General features: G+C 34.4%; 2 protein-coding genes across 8 annotated transcripts; one reads left to right on the plus strand and one right to left on the minus strand.

Annotated features, from left to right (window-relative positions):
* Positions 1-1542: 1542 nt before the first annotated feature.
* On the plus strand, positions 1543-18992 carry LOC122359506 (sialic acid-binding Ig-like lectin 14). Of its 5 annotated transcripts, none has more exons than XM_043259831.1 (14): positions 1543-2334; positions 13037-13114; positions 14235-14294; positions 15215-15595; positions 15685-15981; positions 16080-16179; positions 16329-16367; positions 16853-16885; positions 16970-17017; positions 17595-17621; positions 17883-17924; positions 18179-18247; positions 18394-18412; positions 18577-18992. In XM_043259831.1, the coding sequence occupies exons 3-14, from the start codon at positions 14255-14257 to the stop codon at positions 18637-18639; spliced, it is 1158 nt and encodes a 385-aa protein (XP_043115766.1). In that variant the 5' UTR covers positions 1543-2334; positions 13037-13114; positions 14235-14254; the 3' UTR covers positions 18640-18992. The 5 variants fall into 5 exon arrangements, with proteins under 5 accessions (XP_043115766.1, XP_043115768.1, XP_043115769.1 ...); XM_043259833.1 differs by having other exon boundaries at positions 18364-18412; positions 18577-18668; XM_043259832.1 differs by lacking the exon at positions 1543-2334 and adding an exon at positions 6959-7054.
* Positions 2101-7782, minus strand: LOC122359504 (myelin-associated glycoprotein-like). Of its 3 annotated transcripts, none has more exons than XM_043259829.1 (11): positions 7633-7782; positions 7448-7514; positions 6689-7060; positions 6313-6603; positions 5572-5823; positions 4878-5117; positions 4760-4780; positions 4569-4650; positions 4386-4481; positions 3763-3835; positions 2101-2851 (listed from the first exon to the last, which is right to left on the minus strand). In XM_043259829.1, exons 2-11 carry the CDS (start codon positions 7491-7493, stop codon positions 2786-2788), a joined length of 1539 nt encoding a protein of 512 aa, XP_043115764.1. In that variant the 5' UTR covers positions 7494-7514; positions 7633-7782; the 3' UTR covers positions 2101-2785. The 3 variants fall into 3 exon arrangements, with proteins under 3 accessions (XP_043115764.1, XP_043115763.1, XP_043115765.1); XM_043259828.1 differs by having other exon boundaries at positions 7448-7555; positions 7633-7720; XM_043259830.1 differs by having other exon boundaries at positions 7448-7566; positions 7633-7713.
* Positions 18993-20249: the final 1257 nt, after the last annotated feature.

The following is a 20249-nucleotide window of genomic DNA, read 5'->3' on the forward strand; positions in this document are numbered from 1 at the left end:
TCTTTCAGCGTTGTTTTTTCTATCAAAACCCCGAATCTGTTCGTCTAAGTCAGACAGCGAGAGGGTTTCTGATGTGTTAGAGTCTCACTTCCTGTGCCATACACATTCAGGAAGCGTGATGGGCCCACCTGCAAGTTACAGACGTGAAACTGCAAGTCTGTGTTGGCCGAAGGTTAATACTTAAAAAAAAGGCATTAAGATTTAATAATAATTGTAGAAAAGTGATTGTGTTTTTGTATTTCTGTGCAGGTTGTTAGGTGGTAACAGGAAATCAGGTAACAGGAAACCGCTCAAAACCTGGTCATATTCACGAGATGTTTCCGATTGGATTATTTTGTTATTATTTACATATTTTTCTTTCTTTCTTTTTTTTTTTTTGCATTGTCTTTCTTTAAGCCCGTAAATTGACAAAAGCCGAAACACTACTGCGTTTTGATTTTGATTATAAGCTGCTCGGAAATCAATATTTAAAAAGGAAAAACGTGCGATATCTTTCCCATCGTACCAGTTTACTTGGATGCTGTGAACTGTGCTGCTTCTTGGCTTCGAAATATTTAATATGTTTCACAGATGAAAGCAAGTCATGCAGCTTTGGAAAAAACACGAGTAAATTATGACACGGTTCCATTTTTCTTCTCAGGATTAAACTGCGTGCATCAAACGTGGAGAATTTTTTAAATAGTTACAGGCTACAAAACATCAATTACAGTAATGCATTAAGAAATGAAGGTTTCAGTCTTAATGCACGACACAGCTTTGTCAAGATTGATTCAAAATACAGTTAGGCCTTCATTACATTTGATTGATTTGTACAGTTAGTCACTAGATGGCACCCATGAGTTTATATTCAACCCAGTTTGTCCATTTGAAGTGGAAATGTGACGTTATTAGTTGTATATAAGGGAGATTTTGTTGCAGACCTCTGATATATAGGAAGGTTCTCTTTTACTTTTGATGTCTTTTGAAAAACCAAAAAAAATGTATTTTATTCTGGATTTATTATACTTTTAATTCGGTTTATTTCTGATTGAATATCTATTTGATATTTAAGTAGCTGCATATATGGTGCGCTCACATAGACCTGCACACTTGAGTAACACCAAACACTCCCTTAACAGCAAACCGATTAAGTGTCCGATGACGAACACGCATCCTTTGACCGGGCCGATAAATAGTCACACGCAAAAAAGGAAATGGTCCACATTTCATGTTTTACTCGTCAGCCAATCCCAGGATGCGGGCTGCATGCTGGGTACCAATCAGAACATCCATTTTAAGTTGCTCTAAGGTCTAAGGTCACTTCTAAGGCCTTACGGTCAAAAAGCTCAAATGTATGTCTTTATGTTCCATTTAAGGTACGTATTTGTATTTTAAATGTACATGTTAGTAGAAAAATCTACCCGTGCCTTTTTTTCTGAGAGTGTACATTGTGAAAATATAAATGTGTTGATAATTAACAACATAACCTTTATTGAAGAAGTTTATTCGGTTGTGTATTTTATTACGTCGCAATATAGGCTTTTTTCCCCCTTTTATTAGTTTTAATAATTATAAGACGGGCTCAGGAAATTATACTTCTTGTGTTTATTCGTTTATGTACTACAAACAATTAGGAAGTGCTGATTTAGTCAATGAAAGTTGACTGGAGAAAATGTATGCTTTCACTTTCATTTCTGGAGAAGAGATCTGCCTTCAGAAGCTTTGCAAGCACAGGATGGGGCTTTGAGCTGGACAGCAATAAATACATACAGTAACGGACAGTTTTTATTCAGATAGGACGGTATAGGTTGAAGTGAAGTGGGTCAGAGAGAAGGGGATGGGACCGGGAAAGGTCCGTGATCCGGGATTCGAATTCGGGACGCCTAGCTATGGTGCTAAATGTCCATACATATTTGAAGAAATAAGACATTTTATCAAGTATTTAGAGCTTAAGATCAAAAATTACAGTTAAAGACCATAACACTAGTTGAGAGGGCAAGAGCTAGTTGAGATTCTTTAAAAGAATAGGAAATGAAACCTATTTCTTAAAAAAACAGAAATGTTAATTACTGCATAACAATCTGTGCCGGCTGGTGCAGAATTGAGGAACATGATACCATGTGATTTATCCTAAGATGTAATGGTTCCTGTCTTATAATTGCATACAAGATTACATTATTGCATACAAGACTGCATAGAACTGAACATAAAAGTGTGTAACAATGGGGGGTTTTGGTTTAACACTGTTTTTTCCCCACACCCAAGCTAACCGATACCGTATAACATGAATATACATTAAAAGGAATAGTGCAGTTTGGACTCTCACGGCACCCATTCACTTCAGAGGATCCACTGGTAAGCAAGTGAAGTAATGCTAAATTTCTCCATATCTGATCTGATAAAAAATACAAACCTAATCTAAATAACGGGTAAGCTATGCAATATTATATAATGCAATATTAATGCAATAATACTGTGCTATTTTAGTCATTAATGGCATATTTACAATACATTTTACTATTTTAACACTAATATATTTTTCTATCTGAGTGACATTTAAACTTGATAGCACTGCATTGTATGCCACTGCTCTTTTGTTGGTCTTCATTGCTTGTACTGTCCCCACTTGTAAATCACTTTGGATAATGACTACTAAATATGTGTATGACTACTAATTACTGTTAAATGCAAATATAAATACACTCTCTGAAAGCGTTTCCACACCCGTTGAAAGCGTGAGATTCACACACAGTACATTTACATGTGTGTGTTATTTCTAGCAGGACGCCATGCTTTGTTGTTATCTTCATGTGTTAATGTAGACTGCTTCATCTTCCGAGGTGTAGTCAGATGAGAAGGCTTTCCCATCAAACTAAAAAAAAAAAAAAAAAAAAAAAGCAAAATATAGTACGGAAATCTCATAGTACGTTTCGTTGATTAAACGATCTCTTTTAAATTGTAAATGTTAAGCCACATAGGCACATGCAGTGTAGTTTCTAGTCATAGTTTTGTACGTATCTGGACGCACGAGTCTTCGGGGGAGTGTTATCAGTTTAACAGCTAGCCGATGTGCGAAGTTTCTAGATATGACTTTGTTTCCTGTCCTCTTATGCATGTTCGTACTACTTTTAATCATAATTCAATATACTATACAATAAGTGGGTAATAACTTAAAGAAGAAAGAAGAAACGCTAGTTACTAGTTATTTCTGTTTTCCTCTCCCCATGTTGAGAGAAATCAGAAGGCCAAAAAATGACCCAAACCTTGAGTAATTAAATATGTTAATACAAATGTATCTAATCCCATTTTATTTACTGATATCTTTACTGCTGACCTTTGATGATCCAGTTTAACCATACTTAATGACTTAAGCAAAAATAACATTAGATTTCTTCTACTTTACAGACATGATTTCACTTTTTCTTCAGCCTAAGGTTTATTCATTACACTTTTGAAAGGCCTTTTACATTTGCTAAAGAATTTTTATATTAAAAACACAATTAAAAGGTAACGCAAAAGACATAGTAACATTACTTTTCATAAAAAGTAACATAATTAGTTATTTTAAGTTGTAGCACATTATTGAAATTATTGGGTACTTTTAAAAGTAACAGGCAAGCACATGTCCGGTTAAAAAAATGCAACCAGGTATCCATCAAGTGATTTGATTTTTACATACATGACACCGAAAATCAATACCTTTTCAATAATTGTCAGAAAAAGGCTCAGCATTAGTAGGAGTTGGGAAAGAGACACAATTTGGACTGATGCTGTTGTACTCACCTCAGTGTTGCCATAAATATGACCTTCCGGGCAATTTGTGTAAATATCCTCATCACTGCCTTCCTTTCCTTTACTGCTTTTCATAAAACAAAAGACACAAATCATTAGTAAAAGTTCTGGTGTATAATTATGTAAAAAGCACATGCGACACACACACACACACACACACACACACACACACACACACACAAAACCATTATATTATACTCTACAGTTAAAAGTTTGAAATAATTTAGATGCCATGTTTTATATTATTAACATTTTCTGCTTACAAAAGCGAAACAATACAGTAAAAACAGTAACATTCTAAAACATTATTACAATTTAAGGTAATTCTTTTTAAAAATTTGAATATACTTATATAAATGTGATTTATTCCTGTAATGCAAGTGTCACATGATTTTTCAAAAATCTATTTAATATACTTGTATGCTGTTCCAGAAACATCTATTATTATCAGGGTTGAAAACAGTTCTGCTACTTTTTGTGGAAACTGTAATACATTTTTGTAATGTAATAATAACATCTGAAATCTTCTGTGACATTTGGAATGTCTTCGGAATATATCATGTTTAAACAATTTAGTGCATCTGTAATAATTTCTACAAAAAGAAAAAAAGTACCCCAAATTTTGAAATATATGATCATTCTTATTTTTGGTTATTTCCATTCCATTTTGCTCATTCTTCATTGCATGTAGTTGTTCAGTGCTCTTCCCACTGGGAAAAAAAAAAAAAAAAATTGGGATTTTAAAGTTGCCAGGAAACAAAGGAGCAAGACACACTGATTGAATGAGAGATCCTTACCTTCGTCTTCTCACAACATACACTAAAATGCAGGCTAAAATAAGTACAATAGCTGATGCAACAGCGATGTATATTATTATGCCTGTGAAAAGAAACAAATACTTAAAAGAATTAAAATCATTCATAATTATATAATTATTGTCATTTTTATTTTTGCAATAAAACAATGTTTTTAAAAGATTAAGTCTCACCATGTTGAGGAGCTTCTGAAGCTGAGGAAGAGTTTCCCAGACTGTTATTAGCGTTCATAAATGATACAAAAATTATCTAAAAATACCAGTTTAAACAAGGCTTTTCACTCTTACTTACGTTTCCACTGGCCAGAAGTATTGTTTCCCTCTGTGTTAATGGCTGTACAGGAAATGGCTTCAGTATATCGAGACGCTCTCTCTAGTTTGTAAGTTTGCTTGTTTCCTAACGTCGTCCCATTCGAGCTGAACCAGCGGTAGCTGCTTGCAGGAGGATTGCTGTCACTGGAGCAGGTCAGCTCCACAGAGTCGTTCTCCTTCACTGACGCTTTAGTGGTCACCCTGACGTTATATGGAGGATCTGAATGAAACAAAATGTTGATGAAATGTTGGTTTTTCAACCTCACCTCACTTTGTTGAAGCAAACGTTTTTTCCTCGATGTCACGTTCAATCGAAAAACTTTGTCTTTTTTATTGTTGTTACAGACAACTCACACAATAACATTGCTTTTATTAGAAACGCGTTCGAAACGCGTTTTATTTTTCAGTTCTTTTCACCGCTTCCTGTGCACTCATCAGGTCCAGCGCGGGGCCACTACACCATCGAGAACTTTAAGGTTCAAGTGTTGTGCTTGAGTTGTAATGATTGTGATCGTCTTGCGGTAACTCAGAGTTGCTGACCTGAATTGACTTCAGTTTAACTAATCTAAACCTGAAATATATTTCTTTAAATGTAAAAGTGGCATTTGTATTTTTTTTCCGTGTTAAAAATACCTTCTCTAATCACTAAAAATCCAGTTGCACTTAATACGTACACAGCACATTAATTTTCTGTGGACCAGAACTTGCTTTTCCCTCTGTGTTAATGGCTGTACAGGAAATGGCTTCAGTATATCGAGACGCTCTCTCTAGTTTGTAAGTTTGCTTGTTTCCTAACGTCGTCCCATCCGAGCTGAACCAGCGGTAGCTGCTTGCAGGAGGATTGCTGTCACTGGAGCAGGTCAGCTCCACAGAGTCGTTCTCCTTCACTGACGCTTTAGTGGTCACCCTGACGTTATATGGAGGATCTGAATGAAAGAAAATTTTTATAAAATGCAATGTATTATATCAATAGTCTAATCAGTCTGTCAAACATTTAATTCATTTAACACTTTTTAACTGGGACACTTAACAAACTTTGAAATTTGACACAGGACCACTTGAAACTATCAAAATTAATATATTAAAATTGTTAAACATAATAAACATAATATTATATATATATATATATATATATATATATATATATATATATATATATATATATATATATATATATATATATATATACACACACCATTTATTGTTGAAACTAATGATCAAAGTCTAGTTAGTAACAATATATATATATATATATATATGTGTGTGTGTATATATATATATATATATATATACACACTGTATATATATATATATATATATATATATATATATATATATATATATATACACACACACCATTTATTGTTACTAACTAGCTTTGGATCATTTGTCTTCAACTCACATAACGGACTTACATTTAACGTTGAGAGTTCTGTTGCCTGTCACTGTCTTCACTTCAAACTGCGCAGAGCAGCTGAGCTGTTTCTCGTGGTCTTCTCTAGAAGGAGTGAAGGTCAGGTTGTAATACGTAATCAACCACTGGCCGTGATGTTGTGGCTGTGATGACCTTGAGTGTGTGCCATCGTGGCTCCAGGTGACACGAGGCAGGTTTGACGGACAGGAATGATACACCGCGCAGGTAGCGGTCACCCTTTTCCCTGATGTCACTTCCTCTTCCACAGAGACGGATGGAATCTTTGGTGTTTCTGGTGAAGAAAATGTTTTTTCATAATGCTTAATTTTTTATATATATATAGATATTACACAACAAATCAACCCCCCTCAACTTACCCTCCACTTTTATAGAAACCTTTTCTTTATCCTTTTTATATGTGTATTTGTCCAGATCTTTAATGTCAACCCGGAACATGAACGATCCTTCATCACTGCGTTTTAGAGAGCTGATGTTCAAAGAACAGTCGTTTTTGCTCAAATCACCAGTTAGACTAGTGCGACCTTTAAATGCCTCTATGATTTTTGAGTGGTCTCTATGGAATACTACCGATTCCTCATTGGTTTTGTACCAAATCCCTGTGAATTCTGTGTATGTTCTTCCTTTAGCAGGGTAGCTGAACTCACAGGAAACCACCACACATGATCCGGACAAACCCACCACCGACGCGTTCACTGCCGCTTCCCACTCATTGGCATTAGCAGGTGACACTGAAAGCAGAACGAATCTAAATTATGTAATATTTTTTCTTGACGATGCAGTGACCGATTCAATTACTTCATCTAATCTCACATGAAATGCTCATTTAATGTTTTACCGGTTACGGAGCATCACAATGAAACATTTTCGCACAGTTTTTCCTCTTACACTCTAAATGCTAAAGTCTATATGCTTTTCCAAGACGCTCATCTCAGTACACCTAATGCTTTCTTCCTCACAGAAGACTGGAAGTGCGCTTTAATTCCTGTGCGCGAGGAATGACTCATATTTTATTTTTAATACTGCCGAGGCCTAAGAGCAGAAAAACATAACTGATAATCAAAGCCTTTTTGTGTGTAAAGTTCACTACAGAAAAACTTAAAACAGCTGTCACTAACCTCTGAGCCACAAAGAGAGCGACAACAAACAGCTCCAGAAAATCATCTCTGCGTCAAATATTAGCGGCTGGAAATAAAGTTGAATTTCTGAATTTAACGGAGCATGTGCTGTGGGACGTCTGCAATACGTTAGTAACTTAAGGCATTTGAATATTCACTCTGTAGATAGAAATATAAATTAGTACCTCACTGTTATGCCTTCAAACTGTGCCCAAGTTCATCAGAAGACGACTTATGCGCTAAGCATCAGAGAGCTTCCTTCCCCCTCTATCCGGCAGAGCTTGTGATAATTTGGTCACTTCCTATTTTAGCATCTAAAAGACCGGCTGCACACATTCAATATACACAGTTTTTGTAGAAAGTCTTTACTTTTTTTCACTTGTTGTTATGTTGAGTTATGCTGAACCACTAAGGAAGTGCTACTAGGAAGTGCCTAAGAAGCAAGGTATTGAAATAAAAGGCATGCGTGTGTATTTTTACATACATAATAAATATACACAGGACACTCGCATATAATTTGCCAACAAAAATTCATCGCTGAAAGAAAAGTACTAGTCAACATTTGAGGTGGGTCAAAACCTTTAATCAAAATTTGACTAAAACTTATCAGTAAAATATGTTATTGCTGTAGAGCTGCTTATAAAAAACCCAACAAAAAAGGCCCCAAGTCTCACACACCAAAGTATGTTTGTTTTCTTTTTCTTTTTGATATGGACCACTATTGATGGGACTGTGACCCCTGTGTGGGTTTTAACCTAACCACTGCTGTCATTTCAACAGGATGTGGATTAAAAGTGATGTATTATCTTCTACAAAACCTAAAACAATACAACTGAACTAATGCTCACAACGAACATGTACGATGATCGACACATTCATTTTAAATTGGCCATTCCTGTTATATAGCGACTTTTCTGCGTCTGTGATTTACTTTATTCATATTTTCTCTAGTCACATATTTACGTGAAATTGCTTAAATTAGATATTAGGTCTACTTTATCACTTTAACAGAATTAATAGACATTAAAAATGTTTTTTATTATTTAAAAATCTATTTATCTTGTCCTTAAAGTCATCTTCCACCGTTAGGATTTACTTCCTCAACTTCCAAAATAGACTAGTTCCAATGAGATCATTCTCAGGAAATGATATTGTTTTTTAACTGTTCAAATTGTCTCACTTCTCACTCCTACCTTTTTTTTTTCCTTTTCGAAACGTTCATTTGTAGAGTGTTAGAGAGCTAAAACATTTTTTAAAGAGCTAAATAAACAAACTACAGCTAATTTAGCTCAAAATCTCCAACCTTTTAATGGACTCAATAAATGGACTCAATAAATGGTCTTTGAAGATTTTATTCTTTGCAAAGGCATCCAGATCTCATGTTTATAAGTAGGTATGAACACGTAACATTTACAAGCATAAAACGTGGCTTGGGGGCGAGTAAAATATGGCGTAATTTTTCTATTTCTTTAATGGCTAAATTCTGTGTATTAGAAAACAAGACACCAATTCGTTTCAAGTTGTTATTTTTATTTTTATTAAAATCCACCAAAATCATACCCCATCTTTGAGAATTAAAGATCAGTTTTAAATCACAATAGTGTTGGAAATGATATATCAGAAGATGGCTATTATTCAGATACAACAAGAACTAGGCTACAATTTATCCCTTAAATTTCATTACACTTCCAGTGATAGTGAATGAGGGAATAGAGCCTTCTTATAGACAATCAGAACTACTCAAAATTGCTAAAATATTTGAACAGTTTTCTGAATATTTCCAAATCACACCCACCTCGGTTTTACAAGAGGTCCTGACATTTTCCACTAGGGGACAGTATATTGACTGTAAACTGAACAAGGTCCGTCAGCTTTGTGAGATGTTCTCTTCTACAAAGGCAGGATTGCACATTTCCCAACTCTGCACTGAGATTTGTTCCTGCTTCGACTCCAGTGCTGATGATAGATGGCTGTAACGGATCCGACTGCCTCTTGCGAGATTCAGTTTTCCCACACCGTAGTCTTTCTTGGACAGTACTTTTGAACGTTTGTCTTTTTGTAGGCCGTCCGAAAAAGGAACGCTGTCCTTTGGGTCGTCCTCGGTGAGCTTTTCCTTTCTCCTATTTTTTTTTCTTGAGTCCTGGGTCATCAGAGGCCTAGATGTTCCACTGCCCATGATATATTGTGAAATGTGATGCTCTGGAGAGAGAGAAAAAAGGGATTAGAGTTCATTCTTGCCTAGCAGTGCATAAACCACATTTATAAGGAAAAGTATTCGCTGACTGACCTGAGACGATCACAAAAGGATGTCTCATTGGGTTTGCAATCGGTTTTGGATTTAAATAGTGCTGAGTACCCCGCACTAAGCTTCCTGTTTCAGCTCTGAGTGAGTGACATGAACAGCTTTGTGCTAGATTAGCGGTTTCTGTTAATTGACTGGATTGGGGAAATGAAATGAAGAGTAGGATTAAAGAGCACAATGGATCCTCTGATACTTCACATCAATTGGTCAGTGATGAAGCATTCTACTTACAGCCATTGATGGTAGCTATTTCAACTGACAGTGATTTAATAAGCCCTTTGTAAGCTTTGACTGGCTGATGTGATTACATTTGAAGGATTTTTCAGAGATGGCCTTTATCAAGAGTTTCGTGGTGTCTACTGACAAAACTCAGCTGAGATGAACTGAGTATATTTAGTGCTTTATGACGTCTAGGAAATTTTTCATTTATTAAAAGTATTGTTAAAAGCGCTGTATAAAAGTGATTGATTGATTGATTGATTGATTAATAACCTAGCTTATATTTACACAAATAAAACATGCATTAATACAAGCTAATAGTTGACATTTTTAACATCCGTCTGCAAATCCAGAATCAATGCGAATTTTGATTGGATTTTCTCCTGATCGCAAAACCGGAAAAGGTAAATGAATTAAGTTTAAGTTCGGTTGTTGCATCTACGGGAACTGACAGAAGTAGACCGCTAAGCTATCGCGAGAAAGTCAGAGTTCTTGTCGATAAATGGCGCTGCAGCGGATCGGTGTATGGGTCCATTTAATAATTTGTTTTTTAATATAATGAAATGAAATCTGAACATTTTTTGGTTTCCATTTGTTCAAACAAAAGGGACGGTCGAACAAGTTGAATATTTGATCTTTACACGTGTGCAGTAGTGAAACGCTCTCTCCGCTGATTGGTCATCAAACATTACAACAAAATAATAGCATATAATATTCTACTATATGTATAAAAATAGTCATATAATAGTCTCTCTCTCTCTTTCTCTCTATTATAAACACAATAACATTCCTCCGCCTCTCTGTTCTTAACATGTTTAATATTTCTACTTCTTTTGATCTCTTTATCTTCACCAAACAGCCATATTAACATGTATAAATGTTCTGTATAAATATTTATTTACTTCACACCTGCACGCACAACTAACCTTACTAACCTACATATTTACATACTTTACATATAATTATTTTTGCTCATCAGCCAATGTGGGTAGTGGTCTTTCAAATTTGGCCACAGTTCCCTTGACATTTTATATGACTTAATACTTAAAACACACAAACGTTTCCAAGTCATTTGACCTATTTAAAGAGCATTTCCCCCTTACCGTATTGAATGCATGCATATTTTTTGTATATAAAAAAATTGTACATGTTATTAATAATTTCACTTAATATAATGAGATCATATAGGACTATTACCAATCATAGGAAATCAGTATCTACAAAAAAATCTATCTTTCCACAGCAGAAGAAACAGAAGTGACTGGAGCAGCATTCAGAGCATTCAGAAACACCCTCATTTTCATATAGTTGTGCTCAAAATTATGCATACCCTCGGTAAATAAGGTTTTTTAATTCATTTAATCTTTCATTCAAAAAGAAAGAAATAAAATAAAAAAGTCTAACCTTTCATTGAAGTAAAAAAAGGAAAATTATTTTCACATTATGACACAAATGTTTTTTTTTTCTCTCTAATATACGATGACCACAATTATTGGTTCCTTAAAATATCTAAAATTATATTTCCAATTATATTTGCATTTTTTTTATCTCACCAGGGTGACTGGGGGAATTAAATTTTCCAGCCATGGCTTCCTGTTTTGAATCAATGTAACTATTGTATGATTAACACATAAGATAAAATTCCAGTGAAAAAAAAAAACCTTCAAACTGGAACTGGTCCTGGAACTTCAAATGGCACTGGCTGCTACGGTCAGATTTAAGAAAAGTAGTTTTTTAACAGCAAACACTCAAGATGGGTTCGGTGCACACATGAGTAATAAAGTCCCCATATGTAAAATACTATATTGCTGTATTTTTAATGTTGTTGGCCTGGATGCTTTGTTCAAATAGACAGCAATAGATAAAATAAAAACCGACTGTCCGTGCTAGAAATCTCATAATGTGCCATGTTTGGATCTTTCAACAGGAAAATAATTCCAAGCAAACATAAAAATCAAAACAAAAATGGGTCACTAAACACAAAACCAAGTTTCTATTATGGCCGTTCTAGTCCTCTTACCGGAACCCTGTTGAAAATGATTGAGGTGAACCGAAGAGAAAAAGCACCAACATAAAGCCGGGAATCTAAAGGGTCTGCAGTGATTCTGGGTGAAGGAATGGTCTCGAATCTCTAGTCAGGTTTTTGTTATCTTGGAAAAATGAGGTTACAAAAAGTATTGAATAAAGGGTATGATTAATTGTGCTCAATATGCATTAGAGATAAATATACAATCCGATCTCCAACGAAAGATGAGGTTTTTCTAGGGTGTGAATCATTTTGAGGTCAACTGTATATCACACTTGTTTCAGTTCCTGAAAAATACATTATCATCGACAATATTCGTGTTATTGCTGTGATCTGACCGGTTCACCGAGTGCACATGCACAAGTAAAATCTACCTTTGCATTAAGTACAATGCATACGTGTGCAGGTCATTGCTTACCGCTTTTGCTTTGCAAGATCGAGTATATTTATGCGTTTTCTGTGTTCAACTCAGCCGGCGTTCTCAATAGTAGTTACGTTTTTCAATAAAGTTGTCCTTACCGTTCACTCGTCTTGCTGTGGACACCCGCATATGCAGCAGGTTTGGAAAAACATGGATTTAAAGATTAATGAATACGTGCGTGCAGTTTTTAGTAGTACTTCGTTTGTTGTTGTTGTGTTGTTCATTTCAAAAATATATAATATACATTAATTCACTCTTGGGTTTGGACATATGCTCTGATGTTTTTTAGCACACTGGTATCACAGATTTATAAAATGTTAAATATAGGTTCCAAAATAACAGTACGAACTGAAAAAAGTTTAAAGAGCAGGAAGCCCGGGGCCCGAGCAGTTCCTGAACATCTATGCGCTATATATACTCCACTGTGATGAGCCTTAGTTCGATTTCTTGGAAATTTCTTGAGGATTTCCAGAAGAATAAAAATTAATATCTGCTATACCGAGAATCTCATGGTCTCTTCTTAAAAGAAGATAAAAAAAACACAACATTCTCAAATAAGAGAAGTGAAACGCAGATCTAAATTCTCAGTGGATTGAAATGTATTTCCTTTATTTTTTTTAGGCAGTTTATATCTCTTGTTTGCTTCTTGTTCGCTCATTCAGCACTCGAGGCACAGCACAGCAGTCACACTGAAAAGAGGTAAGCTGTCTTTTTTTAAACTGTGCAATTATTAACACATTTTTTCTTGCTCATGAGCAATATAATATTTAATAATGTTATCTAAAAAAGTTAGGCTGTGCAAAATAAACTGTTGTTATTTCATATATCGGTTAATACCATACATTTGGGTAGAATCAGTTTGCATTACATTTGTATCATGGTTGATTGCTTATTGATTATTTCATTATTTTAGATGTGAGGCCCATATCTTTAACTGACCTAACTTCATTATTGTCATTCAAATCAAAATCATTCAAATCATTAAAATAACTTCCCATTCATCTTTAAATCAATGTAATATTTTGATATATCTATAATGGCATCTGTTTAAGGCTGAAAGCCAGTACAACTGTTACTACTATCTCTAGGAATTATTTTACCCATTTATGGAATTTTTTGACCCATTTAGCAATTACCTATTTATTAGCCATTCAACATTACAATATAGAGCTATTGATTTTATTCTATTTTGAGGGAACTTAAAACAATGTTCGCGTAAACCCCATAACAAGTGACGTATTTACCCGTGCTCTTTAGGAAGTAGGAAACAGTTTGGAAAACCACTGCATTTCAGAGACATGTTCTTAAATGTGACTCGTATAACAAATGCACACACGCTCGGTTTTAAGGCAGCTTTAACTTCGTGACTTAGTTGAAAACGTCACCGTGACATTCCAAAGGAAAGGAAAAGACACAAAGACATTTTGTCTCTGCATTTAACCCATTCAACTACACGCCACGACTCCCCCTATTCCTACCTGGCATAAATGTACCTGGGTGCACTTCTTAGACACAAAATACGTACCGATTGTACACCTGTGCAGCTTCCAATAGAAATGATCACTAGAGGCAGTAACAACTTTATTCATTTTCAAACAAATTGATTAATAAAATGTCATTTTTGCACAATTACTTGAAGAACGTGATGGTATGACTGATGCTGATGCACGCATATCCAGGTTCATATATATTTGTTCAGTAGCTCAGTACAAAATAAAGACTGACAGGACAGGAAAATTGACTTTGACTTGACTTTTATGCACACATTTGACATTTCACTCTTCTATGTAAAGAAGTCAATGTTGTTTTGTCTCTTCAGTTCTTAGAGTGCAGTCCAGGATGGATGTGCGGGCAGGAGTTTTTCTCTACTGGTTTCACAGTATGATTTTAAAGCTTTCTTGGGATACATGACGTGTATTAATAATAAGCGATTTTCAATTAATAATTTTAGAATATTATTTTACATAAAAATAGAAATAATTAACATTTCTACTTCTTCAAATATATTTTCTAAGGAATATTACACCTAAAAAGCTCAAATTGACTGTTTTTTTACTTACCTTCAGACCGTTTAAGATGTTGGTGACTTTTATTTTCAGTAGAACAGTAAAGAAGCTTGCCGTTTCATAACATGCATGTCCATGGCTATCTTAAACTACAATAATGTCCGCAGCTCCTGAAGATATATTGAGGTTTTTGAGACCAAATGATCAGCGTGTGTAAGAAACTCGAGATTATTTACAACATTAATACCTTAATCAAATTCAAATTCAAATTTTATTTGTCACATACACATACATACATGGTACGACATGCAGTGAAATGCTTTTTACAACCGTCCAGCGTTGGAAATATAAAAAAAAAAAAAAAAAAAAAAAAATATATATATATATATATATATATATATATATATATATATATATATATATATATATATATATATATATATATATATAAAAAAAATAAAGCCCTAGGCAAATGCTCATGTGGGCTCATATTCATTATGTACTGGACATTGATCATATTAAACAAAAAAATGTTTCTTAAACAAACTGGTCATTTGTAAGGCTTTAGTGTATCATCAATCTTTTTTGGTGTCTGTAAGTGATGTGACTTGCTGACTAGGCAGTGGACTTGCATTTAATGAATCACCAAGGACCACCGGATTTAGCTAAAAAGATCTTTACTGATACTGAATACAGAAAGTCAGCCGCATATTGGGTGACCTGAGGGTGAGTAAACTTATCCTTTAACTTCAAAATCAGAATTTGTTACAGTTTTTTCCTTGTTACTTTTCAGTTATTTGCGCAGGTGTGTTTGCTGATGTTTGGAAGGTGCAAGTTGAGCCTGAAATGGAGGCTCTGGTGTCGTCTTGTGTTGTGTTACCCTGTTCATTCACATATCCTGGTCAGCAGCAGCCCTCTGATCGTACTAAAGCTATCTGGCACAAAAAGGACAACTGGAATGATATTATTTTTCACAAAGACGGATCAAAGGTTGAAGACAATTTCAAGGGTCGTACAAAACTGGTCGGTTCACTGGGGTCTTCAAACTGCTCCTTGGAGATCGATCAAGTCAGAAACCATGACAACGGCCCATTTTGTTTCAGGGTTGAATTAGAGACGTCTACGAAAGACAAGTACTCCTTTGTGGATAACTGCGTGTCAATTAAAATGATCGGTAAGTTTGCTATCGATCATTACAAAACTTTGATATGGCGCAAAATAAGAAAACAACCTAAATGTGAATCATTCAAAATACGTCGACAGAACAATCATCAAAACCAGACCTGCAGGGCGAGCAGTCTTTGCAGGAGGGTCAACCTACGGTCATCAAATGCTCTGTCCGTCACACCTGTCCGTCCTACCAGCCCACTCTCACCTGGAGTCACTCTGGAAAAATCATGACGAGCTACAAGCACATTGGTCATGGACTCTGGGAGGTAGAGTCTCTCTTGACCTTCACCCCGACAAAAGAGGACGATCACAGCTCCATCAATTGCACAGTCGAGCACCACGGGAAAGTCATTGGAGAAAGGGTCGCAACTCATTCTATCTTTGTGAAAGGTTTAAATTAAATCTACTCTGTGTAGATACTGTGTATATTGGTCGAGAATTAATGTAGTAATCATTTAAAATATACATACATTGTTTATTTTTTTCAGAACAAGCATCTCTCATGCACATCGTAGTCCCAGCCGTCTCTAGTCTCGGAGCTGCTCTTTTTGTTGGATTGCTGTGTTTCTTCATTGTCAAGAGATACAAGTGAGTCTGGAACTGAATTATATAAATAAAATACATTTCAGCGAATATATACATTTTATTTTTTTACGTACTGTAAATGTGCAATTAAAGATTTCTGTAAAAATGTACACATCGCATTTTTTTTTTTTTATTACTCAAACCGTTCCCAGGAAGCGCATTGCAGATCTCCAATCCAGAGATGGCAATGGGTGAGTACATAATAAATATTTTTTTTATTTATTAATTTGTATGATTATTACGGCTCGATCTGACTTTTAAAGCCTTTTGAAATCGATACATTCACATGAAGGGAATACAATCACTTCTTTTTTTTTTTTTCCAACAGAAAATCAATAGATGATGCAAAGAAAAGAAATCTAAATTATTGGTCTTATTACTTCATTACAATAGGGGGAAAAAATATTAATAAATAACTTTTTCGATTATAAAAAGAGATAAAGATACTAAACTTATTTTTGATGGAGAGGGGAAGTACATTGTGCTTAAAGATGTTTCCTGTTGATAAAAGCACGCAGATCTGTTTCCAATGTCTAATAATACAGTTCCTATTTAGTTAAACTGCGACAATAAGAAACCATACAACGAACAAAGTATTTGAAAGCAAAATCGTCATAATTCTTTTGCCTATGATGATGATCTGAATTATCATTATTGTTATTGTGATTTTATTTAGAATGTGGAGTCGACTGTCAAGACTGTCTCGCAGGTAATACAAGTACTTTATTTTCTGCATTGCATTATCCAACCTGCATCAGTTATGAATGTCATTATTAATGTCCGTGATCACCAGGTTTCATTCAGGTGATGGCCGCAGTGGTTCAGGTGGCAGAGAGCAGAGGCAAGTACTAATACATCTTGTGGAAACATGCTATCTGTGGCGTATTTTGGATTTTAGCTATGCTTTCTTTTTATGCAAAACACAGTAACGAGTTACATTTATGAGTGTAATTATGAGAAGGAAGGTGTGGGACCTTAACTCTTATTTTAGGTTCAAATTTTAAGACGCCGTGATTTTGTTTACATATAAAAATTCAGTTTTTTCTGAAGACAGGTGGTGAAATATTCCATTAAATGCTTTTTAACTTAGACATAATTAATTTGAAAAGTAATAGCACTTGTTTAATGTTATATCCCATGTCTGTAGAATTAACATAGTTCTTGTCAGTTGCGTTTTATTATAAACGCCGTGTAATGCTTTTAACCTTTTGTGTCTTATTTGTGAGCAAAGCTGCGTATACATTATTACATCATTAAATTTAAAATACAAAGTCAAAAGCTGTTGCGTGTTGTTTACAGTATCCTTGTCTACTGTATCTACAGTATCTAGTATCTAGTCAAACGTTAATCAGTAAATGACTAATATATATATATATAAATCTCATTTGCATTTTTCTGTTCCTTTTTTTCTCATTTAGGAGGTCTATTTGGAGTAGATTTTCAAGGTACCTATCGACACTGTCTCACCAGCCTGTACTGGCTTTCATTTTGAGCCCGCTATTTGCTTCTTGTCTGAAACGCAAATGAAATAATTCAAATGAATATTGAGTCGAAATGTTCAAATTAGCCATGCAAAACATGGTCAACAGGCTACGCGTTCTTACACCTGCATTAAATGAATTGAAAACACTTATCATTAGAAATTTTGCCCGCCTTAAAGACTCTCATTCTCACTCTAAAGCATCTGTTTTTCCTTCATTTTAAAGGAGAGGTCAAGGGCATCAGGTTCAAGGGAATTATGACAGCAAGTAAGCATCTGAATACTTATTATAAATGATTTGGTTTATCATAGTGTTATATGTTAATAAAAGTAGAAGTCTGAAGCCGGTAAATGTTTTTATGATGTTCTGTAAACCATGACACTAGCCGATTGAGTTCGCTTTTAAGTGAAATCATGATATTGTGATAAAGTGCGTATGTAAAAGCTTCTGTGACTTCCTCCGTTATGGACATTTACTTCCATATACTCTCATGTTTTTTTTTTTTTTTTGAACCTCAACAGGGCAAACAACGTATGTACAGCGTCAGGAAACAAGCCTTTCTCCAAAGGCCGAATGCCATCGCCAAAGAGGTACGAAGCACGTGAAATATCTTACTGATCGCCTAAATTTATTGCTCTGCTCTGTCCTCAAGCATTCTCTTTCCTACAAAAGTCCTGTATCTTTGATTTTTATAAATGTTTTATAGTTAAATTTTTTTCCACATGACTCACCTCAGCGAGGCCAAATCCTATTCTGTGAGTATCTTATTTCGTCCATCATCTAAAAATCTTTTTTTAGAATTTAGCATTTGTTGTTTATTGCTTGATTTCTTATTGGTCGTATATTTGATCTTATAATGGAAATGTGCAATTTCCTAATAAATCTGACTTCTGTGTTTTTATCGCAATTTTCCGTTAAGGGTCACAATTTTGATGACGATTACACCAACACGGCAGACCTCAACTTATATGGAAATATCTGATGAGAATGCCAGATTTCGTTAGAGAAGATTGACCTCGGAGCAGTCTTCATGCAATCCTGTCCTATTGTATAACTGAGTGTTGCATCTTATGCATATAGTACAGTATTACCGTATTTTACATATATTATTGCTTACATCTTACATTGCAAAGTTCTAAGAAAATATTGTATATACCAGTCTCATATAGCGGACCTTTTTAATATGTGAGAAACCTTTAGCTGCACTTAAGCTGAAAGTTAAAGAATTTGCCTTGATCTTGTGACTTACCAGATCAGTGCGTGCTATATTACATATATATACATATACATATACATATATATATACATATATATATATATATATATATATATATATATATATATATATATATATATACACATATACATATATATATACACATATACATATATATATACACATATATATATATATATATATATATATATATATATATATATATATATCTCAACTTTAACACCTGATGAAACTGTCTTCTCCAGTAGTGTTACTCAACACAAGTGTGAATTAACATGCTTTTATTATTTTTTTATCGCATTGTCCATTATTTTAATATGGAAACTGTATTCTCAAGTCTATTAAAACTATTTCAAACAAAATAGAAAATAGCCTACTACTTCTAAATTATGCATTTTGATGTAAAAAAATAAATAAATAAACACACACATACACACACAATTATACATTTCTATAAATAAAATATAAAAATAAAAATATAAAATATAAAATAAATGCAGTTCATGACCCCTTTAATACAGCATTTTTGTTTCTTGTCATTTTTGATAATTAACACGCAAGCTCCCCATTACTCCACTTTAGAAATGTTTAAGCGAGTTTATTTTACTTCATTTTTGGACCAAAAATACACAATGTCATTTTTTTTTTATGTTTGGCATCTGGTTTCAGAATATTGTAACATATTTCTTCCTGTATATACACCTATCTTAAATTCTAGACATTTCTGAGTCTGCTTTTTAAAAAACACAATAAAATGCTTTCAAACCACTGTATAACCACCAGTCTATCATGTGTGTTCACAACTGTCTTGATCAAAACCAGAACATTTTGATTAGTTTCCTCATGAAGCAACTCCACAGATAGACATAAAAACTTAATATCAAGTGTGTCCAGGTCAATCACGTATTTAATTATAAATAAACATACGTCCCTTGCTTAATGTTTATTATTTTACAGACATAATTACATTTACATTATATTTTCTACAAGAGATATGTTCCAACTATCGGAAATGAACATCTGAATGATCAGATAAACAGTTCTTGAAATGCAGTGCACATAAGCTACATAGAGAAATCCCTTGTCTTGTTAGATTACTTATAGACAAATGGACATGGAGTTTTTGGCTCCAGGACTGCATTTAGAGTCGCACCAGCTGTGATTAGGAGTTGGCTTTATGCAGAGCAGTCAAGTTCTTCCACACTGACTCAATAAATCATTTATTTTTTAACCTTGCCTCGCACACAGAGGCATCGCCACGTTAAAATACTAGGATCCTGTCCAAACTGTTGCTCTACAATTAGAAGCACAACATTCCCTAGAATATCATTATATGGTTTAAGATTTGTTGTCAT

Source organism: Puntigrus tetrazona, chromosome 15 (assembly GCF_018831695.1).
Source record: "Puntigrus tetrazona isolate hp1 chromosome 15, ASM1883169v1, whole genome shotgun sequence".
NCBI lineage: Eukaryota > Metazoa > Chordata > Actinopteri > Cypriniformes > Cyprinidae > Puntigrus > Puntigrus tetrazona.